Source organism: Macaca nemestrina, chromosome 20, assembly GCF_043159975.1.
Source record: "Macaca nemestrina isolate mMacNem1 chromosome 20, mMacNem.hap1, whole genome shotgun sequence".
Lineage (NCBI taxonomy): Eukaryota > Metazoa > Chordata > Mammalia > Primates > Cercopithecidae > Macaca > Macaca nemestrina.
The window spans coordinates 66,540,524-66,567,151 of NC_092144.1; the positions used below are offsets into that span (position 1 = coordinate 66,540,524).

At 48.2% G+C, this 26,628-nt stretch overlaps 2 protein-coding genes across 22 annotated transcripts in view; one reads left to right on the forward strand and one right to left on the reverse strand.

Annotated features, from left to right (window-relative positions):
- Window positions 1–26,628, reverse strand: part of LOC105488131 (zinc finger and SCAN domain-containing protein 5A) — a 94,723-nt gene that overhangs the window by 59,925 nt on the left and 8,170 nt on the right. The gene's annotated exons all lie outside the window — the stretch shown is intronic.
- The window catches only part of LOC105488197 (epididymal protein 13), a 38,830-nt gene that overhangs the window by 8,491 nt on the left and 3,711 nt on the right, over window positions 1–26,628 (forward strand). The window contains exons 2-5 of the mRNA XM_071087881.1: window positions 8,388–8,441; window positions 16,922–16,948; window positions 22,646–22,773; window positions 25,573–25,610. Coding sequence (XP_070943982.1) covers window positions 8,388–8,441; window positions 16,922–16,948; window positions 22,646–22,773; window positions 25,573–25,610 — 247 coding nt within the window. The remainder of the gene's footprint in view (window positions 1–8,387; window positions 8,442–16,921; window positions 16,949–22,645; window positions 22,774–25,572; window positions 25,611–26,628) is intronic.

Sequence of the window (26,628 nt, forward strand, 5' to 3'; positions counted from 1 at the left end):
ACAAAGTGAGAGTTAGGGACACCAACCTCCAGTGCAGTTGAAAATTCACATATCACTTTTGACTTCCCCAAAACTTAACTACGAATAGCCTACTTTTGACCAGAAGACTTACCAACAACATAAACAGTAGATTAACACATATTTTGTATGTTACATATATTACTATGCTGATTCTAGCATAGTATATATACTATGTTAGAGAAAAGAAAATGTTATTAAGAGAAAATATGTTTACCCTTCATTAAGGGGAAGTGGGTCACTGTCAAGGTCTTCATCCTTGTCATCTTCACAATGAGTAGGCTGAGCAGGAGGAGGAAGGGGAGGGGTTGGTCTTTCTGTCTCGGGTGGCAGAGGCAGAAGAAAATCCACATCTAAGTGGATAAGTATAAGTGTAACCGTGTAGTTCAAACCTGCATTGTTCAAGGGTCCATGGTGTGTGTGCATACGTACACATACACATTTATGTGTTTATGTAAATATATATATATGATCAATTTCTGAAACTGCAAAGTTAAAGGGTTTCCAACACTCGTGCCACTGCAATGCTACCGCTGTACTGATCTTTGTCAAATGGATGTGACAAACTACATAAAAATAGTGTCCCATATACAGATCGCACTCCATATAACAACAGGCAAATAAATGTTCCATGAAGGAATAAAGAAATGCATGTAAAAATTAACAGAGATGGGTTATGTTAATATTAATTCTACTCTCTTCCTTGCATTTTCCATGTTGATTCACTGGCTCCTGGCTCTGCTGCCCCTTCCAGTCAACTGTAAGTCATATCCCCTTCTCCCTACATAAATGGGGAGCCCTTCAACCTAGAGAAGGAAGCGAATGAAAGAGACAGGCAAAACTGCTGACTATCACATTCAACCGGGGGCACATTCAGAGGCTCTCAATTCAAACATGACCTCTTCACCCAGAACCTTCAGACTGCAGGGGGTAGGAAGGGTACAACTGGATGGACTTCGAGGAAGCCGACAAGCCTCTACCATCGGGTCTAAAACTGGGTGTGCTGTCAGAGAGAAAGAGAAAGAGAACACCTGTGTGGTGTTCTGGGAAATAGCTTTGGTCCGATTTTCAGTAGGATCAATGACCTACCACAATCTAGGAGCCTTTGCTCTAGAACGCACACCTGGGTTAGACTGTGTGTATTCATTGGTGGGTTTTAGATGAGAAAAATATGGTGCGGGGTGGGTAAGACGTCTTCCTTTCCCAGAATTAACATCCAGTCTCCGGCTGAGAACTAGAGATTACACTTGGTTGTTATGGAGGCCCTCCTTATGCTAGAAATTCAGGTGGAGAAGGGAGGGTCTGGATTCCCCCAGGCCACTGGTAATCCTGAAGTTTCTGACTTCAGGGTAAATGTGCCTCCAAAGGGGTCCAATGCACTTAGAATGAATTGCAGCTCCCCACTCTGGTTCCCTAACCTATCTCAGGACCTATGGGGTGCAATGAGGTACCAAGGATGACTTAATTCCTTTCACATTCTCTCTGAACCTGCATTGGCAACATGGTTCCCACGGGCTGCCATCGGTCCTGCCCTTCCTGCTGCTTGCATGCCAACAGTGCTGAAAGGTAAGCTTCTCATTCCTTCTCTTTCCCTTTGGGTTCTGTCTGCCTTTGTCCAAAAGGGATCATTGCTGCTGAACTTCGGCTGATGTTTCTTCTCTGGTCTGTTCACAGCTTAGCCTCTAATAGAGGAACTAGTGAAACCAAGTGTGGAATTCTCCTTTGATGAACAACAACAAACCCTTTCACTACTCTCCCTGCCAAAGTCAGTTGCCAGAAATTGGGCACTCTTTCATGGTCCAAGCTTCAGGAAGGTCCACACATGGCTCAAGGAAAGCTATTAGGTCTGAGAGCTCAATTCAGGTCTACCTGACGTCGATAATAATATTTGGTTAGACACAATGACTGATACTTTTGCTTTCTGAGGTCAGGTAGTAAAAGCCACCATCATTGCTGCCTATTTAATAATTCCTAGAGATAGCAATCTGGAACAAGTTAGGTGGAATGAGACCATGGCTTTGTCACTGAGTTTGCAAGATTTAGGGGCAGAAGGCTAGGTCAGGAAGTGAGACGATGACTCGCAGAAAGGGTACAAGGCCCACGTTAGGCAGCTTTGCATGTGGAGCCTAATTCTGCTCCTTCTTAGGTGGGGCAATCTTAGAGAAGTCACTTCACCTCTCTATGCCTACTTTGCAAGGTTAAATGAAGTTATGGTTGCAAAACATTTTCAACTCAAGAAATCCAGACTTCACCACCTCTTTCTGAGTCCATGTCTCTGCCCCCACCACACACACATGTGCACACCCTTATGTATGAATCCAATACTATTAGCATCATCATTATGACTACTTACCTCATATTACTATTTCTAACTTTACTAAATGTTGCTTTGAGCCAGGAGCTAGACTAAGTACTCAGTCTGCATTATCTTCCTTCTTTATTGACATAGCTCCGAACGGGAAATAATATCTCCTTTTTATTTTATTTTATTTTATTTTTTTTAATTTTTTTTTTTTTTTTTTTTGAGGCAGAGTCTCGCTCTGTCGCCCAGGCTGGAGTGCAGTGGCGTGATCTCAGCTCACTGCAAGCTCCGCCTCCTGGGTTCACGCCATTCTCCTGCCTCAGTCTCCCGAGTAGCTGGGACTACAGGCGCCCGCCACCTCGCCCGGCTAATTTTTTGTATTTTTTTAGTAGAGACGGGGTTTCACTGTGTTAGCCAGGATGGTCTCGATCTCCTGACCTCGTGATCCGCCCGTCTCGGCCTCCCAAAGTGCTGGGATTACAGGCTTGAGCCACCGCACCGGGCCAATATCTCCATTTTAAAGAGCACAGAGAGTTCATTGATCATCCCACGGCCACCCACTTAGTAAAATGCATAGCCTGGATATCAACCATTCAATGCCCACATCAATATTCCCAACAACGTTAGGCATTAACTACCAGATGAATTTCAGTGACACTGAGAAAGGTGTTGTGAGCTCCATAAATATAGCACTTTCCACTAGCAAACCTAGTGGGATTCTTCAATAGGTAGGAAGCCTCACCCCAGTTAACGTTCCCGTTTTGTAGATGAGGAAATGGAGACTTCTAGAAGGAGTCAGAGAGATCTGAGTCTGAGTTCCTGCTTTTTCACTCGCCAGTTGCACAGGTCTCTGCAAATCACGTAATTCCTTGGAGGTTCACCTGTCCTCGCCAGCAACATGGGGACAATATCTGATCTCAGAGGGCTGGTGTGGGGTAAACAGAAGGACAGAGCTTGGCTCCTCTTTCTAGAGACAATAAAGGATCATCTTTTCTTCCGCTCCTAGCATGAATGAAGAATGGTTCATGATTGTTGTCCCAACCTCTTTTCCTACTTTGGACGCTCTTCCCTGCATCAAATGCACTGGGGTCTTCAATAAGCTCACAGCGTTCTGAGTCTTAGTCCCTAACTGCTTACCACGCATGATCCCTTGTGGATTCTACTTCCCAATCTGTTCCCAGCCCCCAGCATCTGACCTTGTTTTTGGTTTTCTGATTATGGCTTCATCTTTGTGACCTCTTGGGGACAACATTCTGGACCACGCACGTAACCTTGGCCACCACACTGACTCTTCCTGGATGGGCTACCATCAGGGATCGTAGGTAAACACTTTGCCACTTCCCAATGCCCCTGGACTGTGCACTCCGGTGGGAAATTTTGAGCAAGGATTTCTGAGTATCTAGTCTGTGCCTGGACTCATGCTTGGGCGATGGGAGCCCAGAGGTGGATCTGATATGATCACTCTTTATAAACTCAGAGTCTGGTGGGAAACAGAGACAAGTAAACAGAAATTAGATTAGAGACGAGTGATGCTTGCTGTCTTTTTTTTTTTCTTTTGAGACGGAGTCTCACTCTGTCACTCAGGCTGAAATGCAGTGGTGCAATCTTGGGTGACTGCAGAGCCTCTGCTCCCGGGTTCCGCCATTCTCCCACCTCAGCCTCCCGAGTAGCTGGGATTACTTACAGGCGCCCGCCACCACGCCTGGCTAATTTTTGTATTTTTAGTAGAGATGGGGTTTCGTCATGTTGGCCAGGATGGTCTTGAGCTCCTGACCTCAGGTGATCCACCCGCCTCAGCCCCCAAAGTGCTAGAATTACAGGCCTGAGCCACTGCGCCTGGCCTTGCTGTGACTGATAGAGGGAGGAATGGGGATTAAGTGGGAATAATGAGGCATCAGGACTGAGGTAGTATAGCCACACTTCCTGAAGAAGAGTTTGTTACATTTGTTGAACTCGGGGAAATCCATTAATGAGAAATATTCCTTTCTGTTGCATTTGCACATCATGCTCTATGTCTTCCTCCTCAGGTCTGATGAGCAGGCTGTCACCGGACGGTAAGTGTCAGGATTCTATCTTTTGAAGCTGGTCTTTCTTTTCTCTTGTCTGCAAGGTCACGCAGACTTATTGAGTCATTTACGCTTTTATGTAGAGTCTTTTTTTTTTTTTTTTTTTTTTTGAGACGGAGTCTTGCTGTGTCTCCCAGGCTGGAGTGCAGTGGCGTGATCTCGGCTCACTGCAAGCTCCGCCTCCCGGGTTCACGCCATTCTCCTGCCTCAGCCTCCCAAGTAGCTGAGACTACAGGCGCCCGCCACCACGCCCGGCTAGTTTTTTGTATTTTTAGTAGAGACGGGGTTTCACCGTGTTAGCCAGGATAGTCTCGATCTCCTGACCTCGTGATCCACCCGCCTCGGCCTCCCAAAGTGCTGGGATTACAGGCTTGAGCCACCGCGCCCGGCCTTATGTAGAGTCTTAAAGAACCCTCCAGGTATTATCCAAGCCCGTGTTTTGTTTGAGCTTTGACGTAATGAAAATCTTTATTATTATATAAGGTTACAAGTAGAATTTTGCCTAATAATTATGACGCTGTGGTGTTTTTTAAGTTTTAGAAATAGCATAGGCACATGGGAAAATAGTGAGGGAACATAAAATGAGTGTCAAAATCATTCTCTTCACCACATTCCCAGCTCTGCCCTCTAGAAGCAAACACGATGTCTAGACTCACGTGTATTCTCCCAAGAAATAGTCACACACATGTACATACATCCTTAACTCTTCAAGTTAAAAGTATTATGTGTTTTAGTGATATAACTTTACCTCTTTCAAATATCTGAAAAATGCTTCATGTATACTCCCATAATTTAATGACCCTCTTGTTCATAGACATTTACTTTTTTCCTAATATATATGTTTTTAGTTTTTAGTTTCCTTTCACCCTGTTGACTGGGATTCCTAACATATTTTGATTCCAGTTTTGTTTTAATTTTTAAATTATTATTATTAGTAGTAGTATTGTAATTTTAGTAGAGACAGGGTTTCACCGTGTCGGCCAGGCTGGTCTCGAACTCCTGACCTTATGATCTGCCCGCCTCAGCCTCCCAAAGTGCTGGGATGACAGGCGTGAGCCACTGCGCCCGGCCCAGTTTTGTTTTATTTTGTTTTGATGTTATTATAAACAGCGCTATAATGGAAATCCTTATCCAATCATTGCTTTTTTTACTTTTGCAAATTCCTATCTGTTAAGTTCCTAAAAGGGAAATGGCTGGGTCAAAGGGTATCTGCCTGTTAAATCTGGACAGATGTTCAACAAATTTGCACCCTCATATACAACCTGTAGGGCTGTTTGTTTCCCCACACCTTCAGCAGCATGGGATATTATCTAACTATTTACTTATTTATTTAGAGACGGAGCCTCGCTCTGCTGCCCAGGCTGGAGTGCAGCGGTGCGATCTCGGCTCACTGCAACCTCTGCCTCCTGGGTTCAAGCCATTCTCCTACCTCAGCCTCCTGAGTAGCTGGGACTAGAATCAACCGCCACCACACCCGGTTAATTTTTGTATTATTAGTAAGGATGGGATTTCACCATGTTGGTCAGGCTGGTCTCGGACTCCTGACCTTGTGATCCGCCTGCCTCGGCCTCCCAAAGTGCTGGGATTCCAGGCGTGAGTCACTGCGCCCGGCCTTGACTTTTTATTTTTGATAATGTGGTGGCCAAAAAAAAATTGCCCCCCACATATTTTTTTTCACAGATGGACTGAACCCCAACAGGAGTTCTAGCTGCATCTATGCACGGCCAGAACCCCCATATCTATCATTCTTTAAATGGACGCAAAGCTTTTTCCTTAAGTAAATAAACTTGAAAAGGACCCTTGAGGCCGCTTCAGTGGTCAGCCAGTGTTACCACTCGTCGTAAGGAGGAGACAACCATGAAGATAAATATGGCGAAAACAAAACGTGATTAAATTATAACTAGACACTGTTTTTCTGCCAAGGCTCTTTGTGCGAAGGTTGTTCTCGCTGTTCAGTGGAAATAAAGACTGGCGGCCGGGCGCGGTGGCTCACGCCTGTCACCCCAGCACTTTGGGAGGCCAAGGTGGGCAGCGGGCGGATCACGAGGTCAGGAGATCGAGACCATCCTGGCTAACACGGTGAAACCCCGTCTCTACTAAAAATACTAAAAATTAGCCGGGCGAGGTGGCGGTGCCTGTAGTCCCAGCTCCTCGGGAGGCTGAGGCAGAAGAATGGTGTGAACCCGGGAGGTGGAGGTTGCAGTGAGCCGAGATCGCGCCACTGCACTCCAGCCTGGGCGACAGAGCCAGACTCTGCCTCAAAATAAATAAATAAATACATAAAAATTTAAAAAATATTAAAAAAAAAAAGACTAGCAAGTGTTATGAGTTAAAGATGAGTTAGTGCCATTTTGAGAATTTCTCTCTGGTTGAAAGAGAATTAAAGGGAGAAAAACGTTCTCACCATGTGGCACCCAAGGAGTTCATGCTGAATTCCTGTGTCCGCCTGAGATCTGCTCGGCATCACCAAGCGCTCACCTCTCACGGCTGGAGATGCCCGGCAGGGCGGATGCTAGCGGGGCTTCCCAATACATCCCTATCTGGAATTTCCACCTGGCTCCACTATTTACCAGCACACGCCCCCCAGGACAAGTCTGTTTTCTTTCTGGTCCACCAGGATTCGCAGCCTGCACTGCACAGTGTGGTTGTGGGATGATGATAACGTGTCAGAAACACTCAGATATTAGGGAGCCGGCGAAAGTGGATTTGACTCCCTCCCACCCCCACCATTCCATGGATTCTGGAGCCCAAAGTCTTCCTTGTGGTGTCTGTTACTCCTGTGATGACGGTTTCTGAGTTCTGTCCTTCTTAGGTGGCTAAACAACCATGCACTTTCTCTGTTTTCCCATCAACCTGGAAGTAGAACTCTCCTCCATGGGTTCCCCCAAGAAACGTGCTGTGGGAAAAATCTTACAGAAACCTATAATGACTGGGTTTTGATGAAGATGACAGTGTCAGGACCAGGCCAGCCTCAAGCACATGGTTCCTCATCTTACCAACTCTGCTCACCTCTCCTTTTCTTCTCTTCCCGCCTCTCCTCCCTCCCACATCGCCTGCAGAGCTGCACAGTCTCCTTTTAACAAGCTCAATAATTCAGTTCTCCCTCACTCCCGTCCTCCCAAATCCATCCACCCCATAAATATCAGCCCTCTGTGCACCAGAAGCTTCCTCCTTGGAATGCAGCCGGACCTTATAAAACACAAAATGTTCTTACTGCATATGCGAAGTGCCTGCCACGAAACCAAGCACCAATCGAATGTAGCCACTGACAGGTATAATGGCGGCGGGGAGTCGAGGCGGATGTGGCGGGAGTCACAGACTCACGGGGCTGGAAATCATCTGAGTCACTAAACAGCTGGGGAAACTGAGGTCCAGAAGCAGGCAGAGCATCAGAGGCAAGGTGGCTCCTAACAGTAGATTCATTCAGCACCTTAAATCAGCCAATGACTTTCCAAGTATTGCTTTGCCTGGATTCTTTTCCTCCTTATAACCCCCTGAGAGATGTAAATGCCACAAAAGCGACCAGCTCATCCGAGGACACTTCCAGTGTTAGCTCTGAAACTCTCGCATCCTGGGAACCCCTTTGGTTCTGGGCAAACCAGGAGGGTGAGTCTCTTATTTATGATTCCACTTTTCTGATGAGGAGACGGAGGCACAAGGAGATGGAGTGAGTTGCTGATGGTCACGAGGCTGGTGTGGCAGAGCCAAGATCGCAGCACGGGCCCAAATGGGTCCATGGTGTCTGCTGTTCTTAGGATGAAGGCTGAGGCCCTTCGGTTGACCCACAGGGCTCAGCGTTACTGAGCTCCAGATACCCTCCAGCCACGTCTCGTGCCATGATCACCTACCATCATGCCCCTGAGGTGGGCTCCTTCAAGCCCCCTGCCACTGCAGGCCCCATCCCGCCCAGGAAGATGCCCACATTGTTCCCTCTGTCTGCGACGCTTTCCTCCCTCCTCTTCCACATTTCTTCACCCAGCTAACCCCTGCTCATCTTCCAGGTCTCAGACACAACATCACTTCCCTCAAGACGCCTCCCCTGGTGTCCCCGCAAGGTCAGCAACCATCGCCCCCTTAGAGGTTCCCACGGAACCCAGCAGGTCTACCCAGAACACTCGTCCCACCCAAACCCCACTTTTGATGCCTTTGCTCCTGCTTCTCTCTGACTAGTCTGTGAGCACCCTGAGCATCTGCCTTGCTTTCCACTGCACCCTCCATACCTTGCGTGATGCCCAGCACACAGGAGATGCCTCGTAAACATTTGTTAGAAGGCTTGACTGAGTGCTTGAGTCTGTGTCTTTACCCGTAAAATGAGTGAGTTGGGTTACCCCGTCTCCAGTAGCATTTCCACCTCTGCCCTCCTCTGACTGGTCAGGGATACTCAGTCTGGTCGCTGGTGTCTGGACCCATGTCTTAATGCTGATTTCTCTCTGCTCTGCTCCTCCATTGCAACCTGGGCTGCCTACATTCTCGCCTCCAGACAGGACAGAAGAAGAAAGTAAGTACTGTGACAGTTTTTGTCTCTGAAATTAGATTCTCATAATCCCTGCTGAGCCTTCAAACTCCTTTAAGAAAATGCGGAGTGGCCGGGAGCTGTGGCTCACGCCTGTAATCCCAGCACTTTGGGAGGCCGAGGCGGGCGGATCACGAGGTCAGGAGATCGAGACGATCCTGGCTAACATGGTGAAACCCCGTCTCTACGAAAAATACAAAAAATTAGTCAGGCGTGGTGGTGGGCGCCTGTAGTCCCAGCTACTGGGGAGGCTGAGGCAGGAGAATGGCGTGAACCCGGGAGGCGGAGCTTGCAGTGAGCCGAGATTGCGCCACTGCACACCAGCCTGGGCGACAGAGAGAGACTCTATCTCAAAAAAAGAAAAAAAAAGAAAAAAGAAAATGCCGGGGAAGGGTAGGTCCAGGCCCCAGTGTTTAGCCATTGGCCTGGCATCAGGAGCATCATCAGAACAGATTCTGCCAAAGAATCTAAGCTATATTGTGCTGGTAAATGTCTAACAACTACCTCTGCAAGGGGAGAGTGGGAAAGGGGGCCCTGGTTTGTAGTGACGGCCACTTCCCACCGTGTAAATACTCTGACCATGCCTGACTTCAGGAGGCTAAGGGTCTGACGGCTGCTTTGTACAATTCCTAAACTTTAGTAATTGTCTCTTGTAAGCTAGCTTCCCTTCTCTATTAAATATAAATATGTAAACAGTTTAAAATATTTTTACAATTTTGAATGGAGGAATAATTGAATGTCCTGTACTGCTGATTCTATTCTCTTGCTCGCTCTTCTCCATCCTGACTCCCTGAATGCTGGTTCTGCTACTTCCTCCAGTGAAAAGTAAGTTATTTTTCCTTTCCTATGGGTCACTTGGAAGTTTTCAGATGCTGGGAAGAAGAGACAACAAGGAAAAGAAGGGAATCTTTGGATAGTTCTTCTCAAGGCAGAACACAAGTTGAGAGGGCCCCTCCATCTGCGCCCCCCTCTCTGAAGGGGTTTCGGGGTGGGCTGCAAGCCCCAGATGGTGTGGAGAGCCGCGCGGGTGTCCGGGGTGCGGTGGATCTGGGCTACATGCAGGACTGAGTATGTGAGCCCTTGGCATATCACGTCCCCAAGCTCACAGGACCACTGCCCCAGAAGACAAGAAAGCATTGAGTTGTATGTATTTGTTGGGAGGGCCATTGAGAAGAGAACCGAAGAGGGGCACCTCGCTCCTTCCTCAGGCTCTCTCCCTCCTGACCCTCGGGGGGAGAAATGAGAGAGAACCCTGGAGGCTCAAAGGGATGCTCTAGTTTCTTCCTAATCTCTGGAAGACGAATCCCCATGGAAATGGAATACCTGGGGCTTCTGTCCACCTGGATTAATGCGTCTCTAAAGGAGTAAAGTCTCAAAGAAGCATCTCGAGTCACCCATCCTGGGCCCCAGCCTGTCCCATTGAATCTGGAAGACACTTTATTTCTCTTTTTCGGGAAGGTCTGTTCTGAGAACCACAGGGTGGGAGGAGCGAGGAAGGAGGCATCACTAACTCCTTTCTTTTCCTCTCCTCTCGGTGCCTCCACTGCTGCCCAACAATGCCCACTGGATCTTCTGCTCCTGGCATCGCATCTCAACAGTACTGAAACGTAAGAGTCTTGTTTCACATTTGACCCCTTCTGTTTTGCTCCCGCTCTCGTCTCTGCCAAGGGAGGTCCACTCTTAGCCATGGATCATCTCTCAGCTTTTGACCATCTTTCTTTTTTTTTTTTATTTTTTATTATTTATTTATTTATTTATTTAGAGACGGAGTCTCGCTCTGTCGCCCAGGCTGGAGTGCAGTGGCACGATCTCGGCTCACTGCAAGCTCCGCCTCCTGGGTTTACGCCATTCTCCTGCCTCAGCCTCCTGAGTAGCTGGGACTACAGGCGCCCGCCACCGCGCCCGGCTAATTTTTTGTATTTTTAATAGAGACGGGGTTTCACCGTGGTCTCGGTCTCCTGACCTCGTGATCCGCCCGCCTCGGCCTCCCAAAGTGCTGGGATTACAGGCGTGAGCCACCGCGCCCAGCCTCTTTTTTTTTTTTTAAACTCAAGGACTGGGAAAAAATAGCTATACTACCATCACCTTCAAACAGATGAGGTGTCTCATGGCAACCAATCCCTCCTCAAATCAGGCATTCACGTAATGCCATGATGATGATGGTGACAACAGTGAGGAAAATTTACAAAGAGCTTTCTAGGTGCCAGGTGCGAGGCACCAGAGCAGCACTTTTCAAAGTGTTATGTGTAGTTATTCCCCGCAACTTCTTCACAAGGCAAGTATTACTCATCTGCACATGACTGAGGGACAAACGTTAGGTAACTAGGTCAAGGCTGGGCAGCCCAGCAGTGACGGCGGGTTATGGATCCTGGGCTGCGTGACTCAGCAGTTTAACCACGGTGCTGTGCTGCCTCCCACTGCTGTGTGGCTCAGACTCAGTTTCCCCAAGAACATCTCTGACCATTTCATCACGCTGTTCCCTGAAAAAGGCACTGTTTGCCGCATGTGGGTAACACACATTTTTAAAACAGTCTTGAAACGGTAGTAAAATACACAAAACATGAAATTTACCATTGTAATCTGTTTTCATTTTTTAGAGACAGGATCTTGCCCTGTTGTCCAGGCTGGAGTGCAGTGGTGCAGACCTCCTGGGCTCAAGCAATCCTTCTTCTTTAGCCTACTGAGGAGCTGGGACTACAGATGTGCGTCACCACGCCTAGCTAATTGTTTTTGTTTTGTTTTTGTTTGTTTTTACTTTGTTTTACTTTTTTCTTTTTTTACTTTTTTGTTTTGCTTTGTTGCCCAGGCTGGTCTTCAACTCCTGGACTCAAGCAATCCTCCTACCTCAGCTTCCCAAAGCATTGGGATTACAGGCATGAGCCACTGCACCCACCTTAACCACTTTGAAGTGTGCGATTTGGTGGCACTTGGTGCACTCACAATGGTGTGCAACCATCGCCACTGACTCCAGAACTTTATAATCACTGCCCCACCAAAATAAATACCCATTAAACAGTCACTCCCCATTCTCCCTCTGACCTCAGCCCTGGCAACCACCATTTCACCTTCTGTCCTTGCATGTTTGAGGATTCTAGGTACCTCATTGAAGTGGACTCATACATGGTGTGGTCCTTGGTGTCTGGTTTCATCACTCAGCACAGTGTCCTCAAGGTTCAGCCACATGGTGGCCTGTGACAGTGCTTCACTCCCTTTCATGGCTGAGTAATACTCCATTGCATGGATAGACTGCATTTTTTAATCCAGTCATCCACTGATAGACTTTTGGGTTGATTCTACCTTTTGGCTGAGGACACACTCTTTTGGTCCACATTCAAAGCCATCTGAACCCCAGTTCTGAGACACTATCCTGTCCATGCCCCGCACCCACCTCCAAACCCCACTTCTACGCAGCTTGAGCCTCAATGAAACCCAAGACATCCTGATATGAAAAAACAAATTGAAAAATGGTATCCTGCAGCTCACGAGCACGTTCTGGGTACCAGGCATGGCTGTAAGTGCTTGACTCATGATAGTCCCCAAGTCATCATCCTTGTTTTACAACTGAGAACACTGTGGTAAGAAAGGGGGAGTCGCTTGCTCGTGGTCACACAGCCAGTCAGGTGCAGAGAACATAAGCCCAGTCTGGATCCCCAAACGGTGCTATTAAACAATGCAAACGCGAAAGTGTTGAAAATGGCTCAGACTAACGAGGTCCCTGCCTCATCCCTACACTGGAAGTATTATCATTATAATTGTATGGTGTATATATTGTAAGGAACATAAAATTATGCTAAGAAAGGGAAAGAGGAACTGGCAGAGAGTGTGCACTGTGGGCGCCGGTCCTGATGGCACCACCTTCTAGTTCTGTGGGCTTCGGACCCTCACCCCGAGAGGCTTAGCCCTCCGGTCTGTACAATGCACATAACAGTTCCAGCCTCGTACGGTTGTGAGGAGTAAACAGGATCGTGCACTTGGCAGGATGATTCCCAACTGGGGAGATTTTGCCCCTCAGGGGATACCTGGCAATGCCTAGAGATATTTTTGGTTGTCAGAACTCAGAGAGGTGGTGGGGAGGCTAATGGTATGTAATGGGGGGAGTCTCGAGATGTTGCTAAACATCCTACAATGCACAGGACGCCCCACCCCCACAACAAACAAACTACCCAGCCCCAAATGTCACTCGTCTGGAGGTTGAGAAACGCCCGCTGAATAGAATGTCTGGCACGGGATAAAAACTCAGCAAGGGGCTGTGAGGACCACCTCATTTACATTTGTTCTGAACACTCCCACGTCTGCAGGAGGCCCCTCTGCCCTGCTCCTTTGGCCCCTTTTCCCGGGCCCTTCTCCAGCCTCCGTCCTCATGCTGCACTGACAGCACCTCGCAAACTGAAGGCAGACCCAGCCCTGCTCCAGGAACAAGCAAAACCCAAACCCAGCAAGAAAATCCCAAACACCTGCCTAAGGGCCCACCTGGTGCCAAGCTCTGTGCTGGGCGATTCACGTGGGTTCTTTCTCTCAGACCCTCACATTAACCCAGGATGCAAGTGGTTCAGTGGAGACAGCCTGAGTTTTAAGGCAAACGGGCCTGGGTGGGAACTCTCCTCCCATCACCTATAATGTAGGTGTAACTTACCCAAACTCCCTTAGATTCTGTCTTCCTACCTGATTGATGGAGATAAGATTTTCTGCTTGTTTGAGAATTCAATGATATAAAGCAGGGATCAATCGGCAATTTTTTTTTTCTTTTTTCTGTAAAGCACCAAATAGTAACTATCTTAGGCTCTGAGGGCCAGGTGGTCTCTGCTGCCACTCACTTACTCAATGCTGCCTTTGTGGCCTGAAAGCAGCCACAGACAACACACAGTGAATGGGCATGGCTGTGTTCCAATAAAACTTTATTTACAAAAGCAGTAGATAGCACATTGTGAATGGGCATGGCTCTGTTCCAATAAAACTTTATCTACAAAAGCAGGTGTCAGGATGTCCACCCACCGATGCATGGGTAAATAAAATGTGTCTATTCGTACAATGGAATGTTATTCAGCCACAAAGGAAGTGCTGACACAGGATACAACATAAATGAGCCTTGAAAACACAGTGCTCAGTGAAAGAAGCTAGACCCAAAGTACACAGGGTATGTATGACTCTATCCCTATGAAATGTCCACAGCAGGCAATTTCCACAGACAGGGAAAGCAGTTTAGCGGTTGCCTAGAGCCACAGGAGAGCGGGGGATGAGCCCAGAGAGATGGAGAGTGACTGCTCAGGGGCACTGGGTTTGGAGGCAGTGGCCAACGGGCACATGGTTTCTTTTTTGGGTGATGAAAATGTTCTAAAATTGATTATGGTGATGGATGCACAGCTTTGTGAATGGACTAAGAAATACTATCTTGTACACTTGATGGGTGAATCGTAAGTTATGTAAATTATATGAATTTACATAAGTTGTTATTTTAAAAAAAGTTCAGAAAACAACAACGGGTGGCGGGATGGAATGTGCCACCCCTGGATAAGTATGTAGGTGCCTACATTAGAGCGACACAAAATATACGGAAAAAAGGCCCGGCGCGGTGGCTCACGCCTGTAATCCCAGCGCTTTGGGAGGCCGAGGCAGGCGGATCACCTGAGGCCAGGAGTTCTAGACCAGCCTGGCCAACGTGGTGAAACTTCTGTCTCTACTAAAAATACAAAAATTAGCTGGGTGTGGTTGCGGGCACCTGTGGTCCCAGCTACTCGGGAGGCTGAGGCAGGAGAATCGCCTGAACCCGGGAGGCGGAGGTTGCAGTGAGCTGAGATTGTGCCACTGCACTCCGGCCTGGGCAACAGAGTGAGACTCCGTCTGAAAAACAAACAAACAAAACAAAACAAAAACAAACGGAAGAGCTGGGAATGGCGGGGCAGCTTCCTTCCCAGCCTCACTTTGCTGCTGTGCAAATCCTGCAAGTCACCGCACGCCCCCCCAACCCACATCATGCAGCCTCTGACTGTCTGCCCTGTTCACCGCTCCGTGTCCTGACTGCTCAGCACGACCCACCCAGGGCTCTGCTCTCCTGCGTTCCCATCGCTCTGTCTTCTGATGTTGTGATCTTTCCCTACATGTGGCCTCCTCTTCCATGGCTCCTTGGAACTCCACACTCTGGGCCTGTCTGCTCCCCTGACCTGTCTTGCCTTCTGGACCCCATCTCCTTCTGGATGGACATCAGAGATCCTAGGTAACACCTCACTCCATGCTTGCCTGGGACTCTGTGGGAAGCTGGTCTGGGAAGAATGCTTTTTAGGGCTGGGCAGGGTGGTGGAAAAGCTGAAAGATAGATCTGATGAGCTCATAGCCTCACATCAACTCACAGTCTAAGGGAGGTGGGGAGATGGACAAGTAACAGGCAGTGAAATTACAACAGGAATCCGTGTGGCACGGGAGGGAGGTGGCACTGGGGACAGTGTGAAGGGGATCATGCAGGCAATCCAGCAGGGCTTCTTGGAGGAGGAGTGGCTTGGGGAGAGCCTGCTGCACCTGCTGGTCTGGAAGTATTTATCATGCTATCCCTTTTGACTCACGTTGTATGCCCCTATCTTTCTTAGGCTTGCTGAGCCTCCAAGTACTGCATGGTAAGTCTGGTGACTGTGCTATTTTATGTCCACTCCTGTGCACAGAAATATAGAGGTAGTGGCTTTTTCTTTTTCTTTTTTTTTTTTGTTTTGAGACGGAGTCTCGCTGTGTCTCCCAGGCTGGAGTGCAGTGGCGTGATCTCAGCTCACTGCAAGCTCCGCCTCCCGGGTTCACGCCATTCTCCCGCCTCAGCCTCCCAAGTAGCTGAGACTACAGGCGCCCGCCACCACGCCCGGCTAGTTTTTTGTATTTTTCGTAGAGACGGGGTTTCACCATGTTAGCCAGGATAGTCTCGATCTCCTGACCTCGTGATCCACCCGCCTCGGCCTCCCAAAGTGCTGGGATTACAGGCTTGAGCCACCACGCCCAGCCGGTAGTGGCTTTTTCTATGGTGGCAGCGGGGGCAGGGGGGACTTAAATATCATCAGACTTTACACTCTTCATCCCCATCATCATCTGCATCATAAATGTTTAATCTGTTTTTATTTGTCCAACAGACATTAACCGATGTTAGCTCACCTGTACGAAATCGTATTCTAGGTGTTAGAGATGCAGCAGACGATAAAACAGATAGAAGTCTGTGACCAAGTGGAACGTGTATTCCAATCAGAGGAGAAAAACAAAGAGCAGTAGTTACGGGTCTGCTGGATGCTATTGTGTCCTATGGAGACAATAGAGTAATGGAGATGGAAATGCAGTGCGGGAAAGTTAAGTTTTTTGGCCAGGCGTGGTGGCTCATGCCTGTAATCCCAGCACTTTGGGAGGCTGAGGCGGGTGGATCACCTGAGGTCAGAAGTTCGAGACCAGCCTGGCCAACATGGTGAAACTCCGTCTCTACTAAAATACAAACAATTATTTTGAAACGAATTTTGTAAAAATAGAAAAAATTAGCTGGGCGTGGTGGTGTGCACCTGTAATCCCAGCTACTCGGGAGGTTGAGGCAGGAGAATTGCTTGAACCTGGGAAGCAGATGTTGCAGTGAGCCGAGACCATGCCATTGCACTCTGGCCTGGGAGACAAGACCAAAATTCTGTCTCAGAAAAAAAAAAAAAAAAAAGTTTTTAAAGGGCGATCAGGGAACATGACATTTGAGCAAAGGCTTGAAGAAGAAGGGTAGGTGAGCCAGAGATAACTGGAGGAAAGGCATTCCAGGAAGAGAGAACAGTATATGCAAAGGCCCTGAGGCAGGAGAGTCCCTGGGATCCAGGGACACAAGGAGACTAACTTGATTCTCTTCTCTCCTCATTCGAGGCACCTGGAAGTGCTATTTAGAGTTTGGTCTCCATCCACTTCATAATTCACCTGATGGTTTCTTTTCTTTTCCTTTCTTTTCTCCTCCTCTTTCTCTTCCTCCCTCCCTCCCTTTCTTCCTTTCCTCTTCCTCCTCCTTTTTCTCCTCCTCCTCTTCATTTTTAGAAGAAACAAGTGACTGCAAGGATGAAGGTAAGTGCATGGGGTCGTACGGTTCCTCATCTATAGGACAGTGTGTCCCTTCTGTCTGGGCTGTGATATGTGATAGAGCCTTAGAAGATTTCAGGTAATCAAGGCCAGGGGCTTTGGTACCTAAGAGGCTGCCTTCCTGAAGGGCATCCAAAGTCTGCCAGCCACCTGCCCCTTTTACGCTGCCCATGGGCATCAAGGAGACTCAACACACTGAGATGTGACTGGGAGATATTTTTATCCCAGCTACTGCTTCTGTGGACTGTGAGTCCTCTCTTCCCCCACCTGGAAATTACCAGGTTAAGTCCTGGGTGACAGGACTGAGGGCCGGAAAACCAAGGGAAGGAAAACCAGAAAATAGCGGCAAGCCACCAAGTGATCCAGATGGTGGAGATGAGCGCTTTAAAGTAGGTAGAGCCGGGCATGGTGGCAGCACCTGTGGTCCCAGCTACCTGGGAGGCTGAGGCGGGAGGATTATTTGAGCTGGGGAGGTGGAGGCTGCAGTGAGCCGTGATTGTGCCTCCAAAAAAAAAAAAAAACACGCCCGAACAACACTAATCCTCTAGCATTACTGATAAGAAAAAATAGAGGAGAAACAAACTGCCAATATTTGGAAGGAAGAAGAGAGCATCACAGCAGATCTTGCAGGTAACAAAATAACAATAAGGTGACCATTGGAGAAACTTTATGCCAATAAAATTGAAAATTTAGATAAAATGGACAAAATCCCAAAAAAACACAAACACAAATTACCAAAAACAAATGAAATGATATAAAAAATCTGGGCTGGGCGTGGTGGCTCACGCCTGTAATCCCGGCACTTTGGGAGGCTGAGGCAGGCAGATCATGAGGTCAGGAGATCGAGACCATCCTGCCCAACATGGTGAAACCCTGTCTGGTGAAATCCTGTCTTTACTAAAAGTATAAAAAAATTAGCCAGGCCTGGTGGCGGGCGCCTGTAGTCCCAGTTACTCGGGAGGCTGAGGCAGGAGAATCACTTGAACCTGGACGGCGGAGGTTGCAGGGAGCCGAGATCGTGCCACTGCACTCCAGACTGGCAACAGGGCAAGACTCCATCTCAAAAAAAAAAATTGGAATAATCCTTTATCTATTAAAGAAATGCCATCTGTAATTAAATAGCCTCACCATACACAAAAAAGGTCTTCCAGGATCAAGATAGCTTTAAGAGCAAATTAAAAGGAAGAAATCACACTGATTTTACAGGAAATCTTCCAGAAAATTAAAAACAGTCATTTCCCAACTCGTTTTTAGGACAGAATAACCTTGATAAAAGATCTGACAAATAGGAAAAACGAAAATTTCAAGCCAGTCTTTCCCATAAATATAGATGCAAAATCCTAAATATTAGCAAGTCCAATTTGGCAATATGTTTTAAAGAATCATGACCAAATTCACTGCATTCCAACAACGCAACAATGGTTTAATAGGTAAAAACCAATATATGGCATTCCCATTCCCACCTTATTACCATAAAGGAAAACAAGCACATTATCATTTCAGTAGATACAGAAAAAGAAGATGGTAAGATTTTACAGCTTACATGATGTTTTTTGAGACAGGGTCTAGCTTTGTGGCCTAGGCTGGAGTGCAGTGGCATGATCACGGCTCACTACAACCCTAAACTCCTGGGCTCAAGTGATCCTCCCCTCTACAGTCTCTTGAGTAGCTGGGACCACAGGCACGCGACACCACCCCCAGCTTATTTATTAAATTTTCTGTAGAGTTGGGGTCTCCCTATGTTGCTCAGGTTGGTCTCAAATTCCTGGGCTCATGTGAGCCTCCTGCCTCAGATTCCCAAAGTGCTGGAATTACAGACGTAAGCCACCATGCCCGGCCTTATTCATGATTAAAAAAAAAAAAAAAAAAAAAAAATCTCAGCTAGCTACGAGTAGAAGGGAACATCTTTTTTTTTTTTTTTTGAGACGGAGTCTCGCTGTGTCTTCCAGGCTGGAGTGCAGTGGCGTGATCTCGGCTCACTGCAAGCTCTGCCTCCCGGGTTCACGCCATTCTCCCGCCTCAGCCTCCCAAGTAGCTGAGACTACAGGTGCCCGCCACCACGCCCGGCTAGTTTTTTTTGTATTTTTAGTAGAGACGGGTTTCACCATGTTAGCCAGGATAGTCTCGATCTCCTGACCTCGCGATCCACCCGCCTCGGCCTCCCAAAGTGCTGGGATTACAGGCTTGAGCCACCGCGCCCGGCCGGAACATCTTAAAATAATAAGGAATAGCCTCCAAAAACTTACAAGGAACAACCTGTTTAAGGTAAAATACAGTTGTCCTTCACTATCCTCAGGGGTTGGGTCCAGGACCTCCCCGCAGATAGCAAAATTCCTTGATGCTCAAGTCTGTGATATAAAATAGCAGAGCGCTTGCATTTAACCTATGCTCAGCCTCCTGCACACTTTAGATCATCTCTAGATTACTTGTAATACAATGTAAATGCTCCTTAAATAGTTATTATACTGTTACATTTTTGTATTGTTTTCATTGTTGTATTGCTTTTTTTTTTTTTTTTGAGGAGTCTTGCTCTGTTGCCCAGGCTGGAGTGCAGTGGCACAATCTCGGCTCACTGCAAGCTCCGCCTCTCGGGTTCCCGCCATTCTCCTGCCTCAGCCTCCCGAGTAGCTGGGACTACAGGCGCCGCCACCACCACGCCCGGCTAATTTTTTGCATTTTTAGTAGAGATGGGGTTTCACCATGTTAGCCAGGATGACCTTGATCTCCCGACCTTGTGATCTGCCCGCCTCGGCCTCCCAAAGTGCTGGGATTACAGGCGTGAGCCACCGCGCCCAGCCTGCTGTATTGCTATTTTTATTGGGATTTTAAAAAGTATTTTTGACCAGTTGTTGGCTGGGTCCTCAGATGTGGAGTCCAGCGACACAGAGGGCTGAGGGTATAGAACACGTTCCCTCTGAGATCACAGATGAGATATTCTTGCTATCGCCACTTGCATTTCACACCAGACTGAATGTTCTATGCAGTGCAAGTCCTAGCCAGGCAAGAGAAAGGAAATAATAGACCAAAGGATTGCGAAGAAAGAAAGGTGAGCCTCATTTTTGATAGATGTGATTGTGTACCTTTGATTGGGAGGGTATATCTGAGAGGCTTGGGATATGCTGGTGTTGGTGAAATATAATTAAAAACAAAATATCCTCCAAACCCAGAGATCTTCTCTACCCAGGTAGAAGAGAAAGAAAATAGTTTTATTAGCCTGTAAGCATTAAACCAGAACGTGATATGCGAAGAGAGTGCAAAGACAGAAAAAAAAAATCACCCTTTATATAGTCAAGCAGATACAACTTATTACACACCTGCTCTCAAGATACACAACAGCCAGTTCTCAAGTAAGAGGACTTGATAACGCTATTTGCTGTACATGGTTCACCCTAAATTCACTTGGTTATTGGGATAGCCATCTGTGTTCATTGGCTTAATCTAACGGAAAAATAAACTTCTTTTTTATTTTTATTTTTTTTGAGACGGAGTCTCACTCTTTCACCAGGCTGGAGTGCAGGGGTGCGATCTTGGCTCACTGCAAGCTCCGCCTCCCAGGTTCACACCATTCTCCTGCCTCAGCCTCCCGAGTAGCTGGGACTACAGGCGCCCGCCACCACACCCGGCTAATTTTTTTTGTATTTTTAGTAGAGATGGGGTTTCATCGTGTTAGCCAAGATGGTCTCGATCTCCTGGCCTTGTGATCTGCCTGCGTTGGCCTCCCAAAGTGCCGGGATTACAGGCATAAGCCACTGCGCCCAGCTAAACTTCTAAAATATCACAGGAGGTCGATTTGCTACTTGGAGTGAGGTGCCCACCAAAGTTAGGCTCCATCCCCTCCCAACAAGAAGCTGGGGAGAACTGGGTGCTATCTTCCTCGATGTTTATATTTCCAAGGGATGGTTTCCAGGTCCTTAAAAACACCTTCCTGGGTCATAATGCCGGCCGCAGGCTTCCTTAGCTTCGAAAAAGATTAGCATAAATGTTGAAGAGAGAGAGACTTGCGATGGCAAAAAGTTTTCTAAAGTAAATGCTCTAAGCAAAGGGGACAAGGAGGAATCGCTTCCTGAATTTTCAACAGGAAGAATTAATTTTTTTCTTTCGATTTGTATTTGCCTGTGCACTGGTAATTATTTTTTGATTGGAAACCTGTTTAGACAGACAGGTTTACCCGTAAAAAAAAAAAAAAAAAAAAAAAAAAAAAAAAAAAAAAACTGAGATTTTCTGAATGTAATTTTTTTTTTTTTTTTTTTTTTTTGTTGAGACGGAGTCTCGCTCTGTCGCCCGGGCTGGAGTGCAGTGGCCGGATCTCAGCTCACTGCAAGCTCTGCCTCCCGGGTTTACGCCATTCTCCTGCCTCAGCCTCCCGTGTAGCTGGGACTACAGGCGCCCGCCACCTCGCCCGGCTAGTTTTTTGTATTTTTAGTAGAGACGGGGTTTCACCGTGTTAGCCAGGATGGTCTCGATCTCCTGACCTCGTGATCCGCCCGTCTCGGCCTCCCAAAGTGCTAGGATTACAGGCTTGAGCCACCGCGCCCGGCTCTGAATGTAATATTTTTAAAATAAAAATACAAAGGAAAAATGTTACATAGGCGAAAGAAACACTCGTGCACCACATGAGGTTTGAAGTAAGAAAGCGACACGGTCAGATCTGGTGCTAGAAAGATCCTGCGGGCACTCATGTGGGAGATGGATGAGAAAGAGAAAGGGTGGCGTCGGGGGCAGAGGCAGCCATCAAGAGCAGGGCCTGAAGCCTGGGGACGGGGGAGAGGTGGTGGTTTTGTCACTGGAAAGGGGTCCCGATCAAGACCCCCAGAGAGGGTTTTCGAACCTCGTGCAAGGAAGAATTTGAGGCAAGTCCATAAAGGGAGAGCAAGTTTATTAAGAAAGTAAAGGACTAAAAGAACGGCTACTGCATAGGCAGAGCAGCAGCAAGGGCTGCTGGACCGAGGCTACTTACAGTTATTTCCTGATTATATGATAAACAAAGGGTGGATTATTTATGAGTTTTCCAGGGAAGGAGTGGAGACCTCCTGGAGCTGAGGGTGCTTCTCTTTTTTAGGCCATGTAGGGGAACTTCCTGATGTTGCCATGACATTTGTAAACCGTCACGGTGCTGGTAGACACGTCTCTTAGCCTACTAATGCGTTATAATTAGTATATAATGAGCAGTGAGGACCCCCAGAGGTCACTTTAATCGCCGTCTTGGTTTCGGTGGGTTTTGGCAGCTGCTTTACCGCAACCTGTTTTTTATCAGCAGGGTCTTTGTGACCTGTATCTTGTGCCAACCTCCTATTGTCATCCTGTGACCGAGAATGCCTTAAACTCCTGGGAATGCAGCCCAGTAGGGCTCAGCCTCATTTTACCCAGCCCCTATTCAAGATGGAGTCACTGTGGTTCAAACCCCTGACAGTTGGGTGAGAAATCTGGGCAAGACAGGGTCAGATTTGGTGACGTCTTGGATGTGAGGTGCGAGAGCCAAAAGGCATTCCTGACTGCCTGGGATATGGTGGTAACGAAGAAGCGGGAAGCCGGCAGTGACGGTGGGTGTGGACCAAAATGTCAATTCAGGAGGCAGGCAGAGATGTGAGTTTGGAAATCAGAATGGAGAGAGAGCAGTGGCAGGAAGCTCTAGGGCAGGAAGGGAAGGCCATCAGCATCAATCATCTCCATGGTTCTCTCCAGTTAAACCCTTCTCAGGCACCACCCCATCCAGGAAACCACTGCCCAAGAGGAAGAACACGTGGAACTTCCTGAAATGCGCCTACATGGTGATAACCTACCTCTTCGTATCCTACAACAAAGGGGACTGGGTAAGAAGGAGGCAGCACAGAGGGGAGGAGGGTGAGGAGAGGAAGCAAAGAGGAGGGAAGTAGGGGCACAGAGGCAGCGAAGGAGGCAGCCTCAGAGGTGCCAAGCAGGAAGTGGTGGGAGAGCCCTTCTGTAAAACTCTCTCCTTCCCGCTCTTCCTCCCTCCCTCCCTCACTTCATTATTCCTTACTCTCTCCTTCTTCCCTCTTCTTTCTTCCTCCCTCCCTCCCCTTCCTTCCTCCTTTCTTCTCTTCCTTTTTTCTTCCCTCCCTTAATTCCTCCTTCTCTCTCCTCCCTCCCTATTCTTTCCTCTTTCTCCCTTCATCCCTCCCTTTCTCACTTCCTTTCTTTCTTCCTCCATCTGCTTCCTCCCTTCCTTCTTCCTTCCCATCCTTCTTCCTTCTCTGCCCTTTCCTTCCTTCCTCCCTCCCTTTTGTTCCTCCCCCTTTCCTCCCTCCTTCCCCCTCCCATCCTTTTCTTCTTCCCTCTCTTTGCTCTCTCCTTCCCCCTCCTATCCTTTTCTTCCTCCCCCTTCCTTCCTCCTTCCCTCTCTCTTCCTTTTCTTCCTCCCCCCTTCCATTTCTTCCTCCCCCTCTTCCTTTTCTTCCTCTCCCTCTTCCTTTTCTTCCTCTCCCCCTTCCTTTTCTTCCTCCCCCTCTTCCTTTTCTTCCTCTCCCCCTTCCTTTTCTTCCTCCCCCTCTTCCTTTTCTTCCTCTCCCCCTTCCTTTCCTTCCTCCTCCTCCTCCCTCCCTCCCTCTCCCCTTCCCTTTCTTTCACCCCTTCTTTCCTTCCTCCCTCCCTCATTCTCTCTCCCTCCTTCTCTTTCCTTCTTCCCTCCCTCCCACCTCTAGACTGGGATAAATGCTACTCCCTTCTGTACTAACAGTCCCAGGGGCTCCTCTGAAATACTGTCACTCATTCTGCCTCTCTCTCCGTTGCTGTCTCTTGCTTTTTCTAAGGGACATTCATAAGGACCAAGCTTGTTGCTGGTTGCTGGGGACTTTGATGGTTGAGCTACCTTCAAGAAGGTCCTAAGTTTGTAAAGGAGGCAGGCACCCACAGAGAGAACCAGATCACCGAGTGGTAGCACTTCACGAGCAGGTGCTAGTGCGGGAGGCAGTGGTGCTTACCTCAGCCTAGGGGAAGCGTGGGCTCATGGGAGGCTTTCTGCAGGAGGTGACACCTCCACTGTGGGTTAAGGACAGGATGGAATTAGCCAATTGAGGAGGGGAAGCAGGGGAAGCATTCCAGAGGGAACACCATGTGCCAGACTCAGAGAGGTGAACATAAGGCAGAGTGCAAGAAACTACAGGCCAGGCCGGGCGTGGTAGCTCACGCCTGTAATCGCAGCACGTTGGGAGGCCGAGGCAGCTGGATCACTTGAGGCCAGGAGTTCAAGACCAGCCTGGTCAACATGGTGAAACCCCATCTCTACTAAAAATACAAAAAGTAGCCGGGCGTGGTGGTGCGTGCCTATAGTCCCAGCTACTCGGGAGGCTGAGGCAAGGGAATCACTTGAACCCAGGAGGCCAAGATCGCACCAGCCTGGGTGACAGAGTGAGACTCTGACTCAAAAAATTAAATAGGAAAAAAAAAGAAGGACAAGTCATCCTTCATTCATTGATTCAGTCAGTCTTCAAATATTCACGTGTGTAGAAGACCCATCCTAGATGCTGGGGACTCAGAGAACAGAACCCATAACGTCCTTGAGTCCCTGAGGCTCCCATGATTGGGACGGCAGGAGGACTGCAGAGAAACAAGCAACCAGCTCCAAAAAACATAAACTAAATCAGGGTGATATCACAGAGTGAGCAGGGCCACGGGCAGCCTTCCCCAGGCAGGTGATGTCTGGACAGAGAGATGAGACAGTGGAAGGATCTTGCCTTCAGAGCAGCTTGGGGGTAACCACTGTAAGCAAAGCAGGCCCAGCAGACCCCCACGCAGGGACACGCTGAGTGCCTTCAAGGAACCAAAGGAACATCTATGTGACCTGAGAGGAGCAGGGGGGTCCAGGTCATGTAAGGTTCTCATAGACCAGACAAGAAGGAAGCTTGTGTTCTAATCTGGTGGACAGCCATCAGCGAGATCCCTTCTGAGTTACGAAAGGATCCTTCTCGGTGCTGCCTGTGGAGAGTGGATCAGAAACAGGGCGAGAGTGGGAGCAGACAGACGGAGAGGAGGCCCTGGACCAGCCAGGGCAGGAGACGTGGCGGTGCTGGTGGAGATGAGAACCGTGCCGCAGTTCTACAGGAACTGCTTATGCGCTGGGTGTGAGGAATAAGGGAAATGGAGAGAACAGGGAGATGAGCCTGAGACAGAGACTTGAATTATGCTAGTGGTTCTGAAACGGGGGTGACGTTGCCACCCAGGGGACACTCAACAGTGTCTGGACCACAGGATTGGTTGTGACAGCTGGAGGAGGGCGCTCGACTGGCATCTAGTGGGCAGAGGCCAGGATGGCCACTCAACATGCCACACGGCCCAGGACAGTGCACCACGACAGAAATAACCCGGGTCAAAACATCAGGAACCTGAGAGTGAGAAACCCCAGCTTAGGGGATTGTGCTGCCTATGGGGATGAGGAGGACTGGCTGGAAGATGGGGAAGAAGGTGGGAGTGGTGAGAGGCGGGCTGAATAGTGAAGCAAGACCACAGGATGTCACAACCAGAGGGAAAGAGCAGACGGGGAGGACAGGAAAGAAGGGAGAGGGGGATGGGGAGAAAGGGAGGGAAGGAAGGAATACACTCGCCTCACCCCAGCTGTTTCTTTTTCTGTTCCCGGTTCACTTGTTCCTCCCAAGTGTTACTGCCACTACTGTAACTCGGAACTGGACATCAGGTAGGCTACAGTCAGGAACGGGCTTTTCGCACCGCTGGGGTGGGGCTGGGGGCGGTTCATCCCAGCTGCCTGGCGTGTGAGGTAAGGAACACAGGTGGATTTGGAAGCTGCAATCATAGACACCCAGAATTGCATGAGAAGTCCCAAGTTCATCACCCTTAATTGCAAGCCACTGCCTGACACGGGCAAGGAAACACATTGTAAATGACAGGGACATGCCCGGCAGGAGGAACTCCCTTTATACATTCACTTGATCATTTTTTTTCACAGGTCTTAGGACTTGTGGCCCAACACACACAACATACAATTAACCGTTAGTGACTTCCAGTGCACTCACAATACTGTGTGGCCATCACCACTAATCTGTTTCCAGAATCTTCTCATCATCCTCACAGGGAACTCTGTACCAATGACACCATCTCTTCCCCCAGCTCCTGGCAACCACTAGTCTACTCTGTCTCTGAGAACTCCCCTATTCTGGTCATTTCATACCCATGGAGTCATACACTACGTAGCCCTTTGCATCCGGCTTTATTCATTTGGCGTAGTATTTCCAAGGTTCATCATGGTACACCTTGTATCAGGACTGTATTCGTTTCTGCTGGGTGATACTCTACTGCATGGATATAGCACGCTCTGTTTATCCATCATCAGGTAAAGTGCACTGGGTTGCTCCCACCTTTTGACTGTTGTGAGTCGCGGTGCTATGAATTTTTATAAACAAGTTTTGTTAGAATATCTGTTTTAAAATCTTTCGGGGTACATGCCTAGGAGTGGAATTGCTGGGTCATATGATAATTCTGTGTTTACAACGACTCACTGATGCATCCTGGATGCAGTGGTGAACGGGGCAGACAAGATTCCTGTGCTCACAAGAAAACAATTAGATGATTACAGGTGATACTTAGAGCGACGGAGGAAGACCTCAGGATATGATGAAAAAGAGAACTACAGAAGCTTGCCCTGGATAGTTGGGTGACGAAGGAAAGCCTCTTTGGGAAAGTGACATTGAATCAAA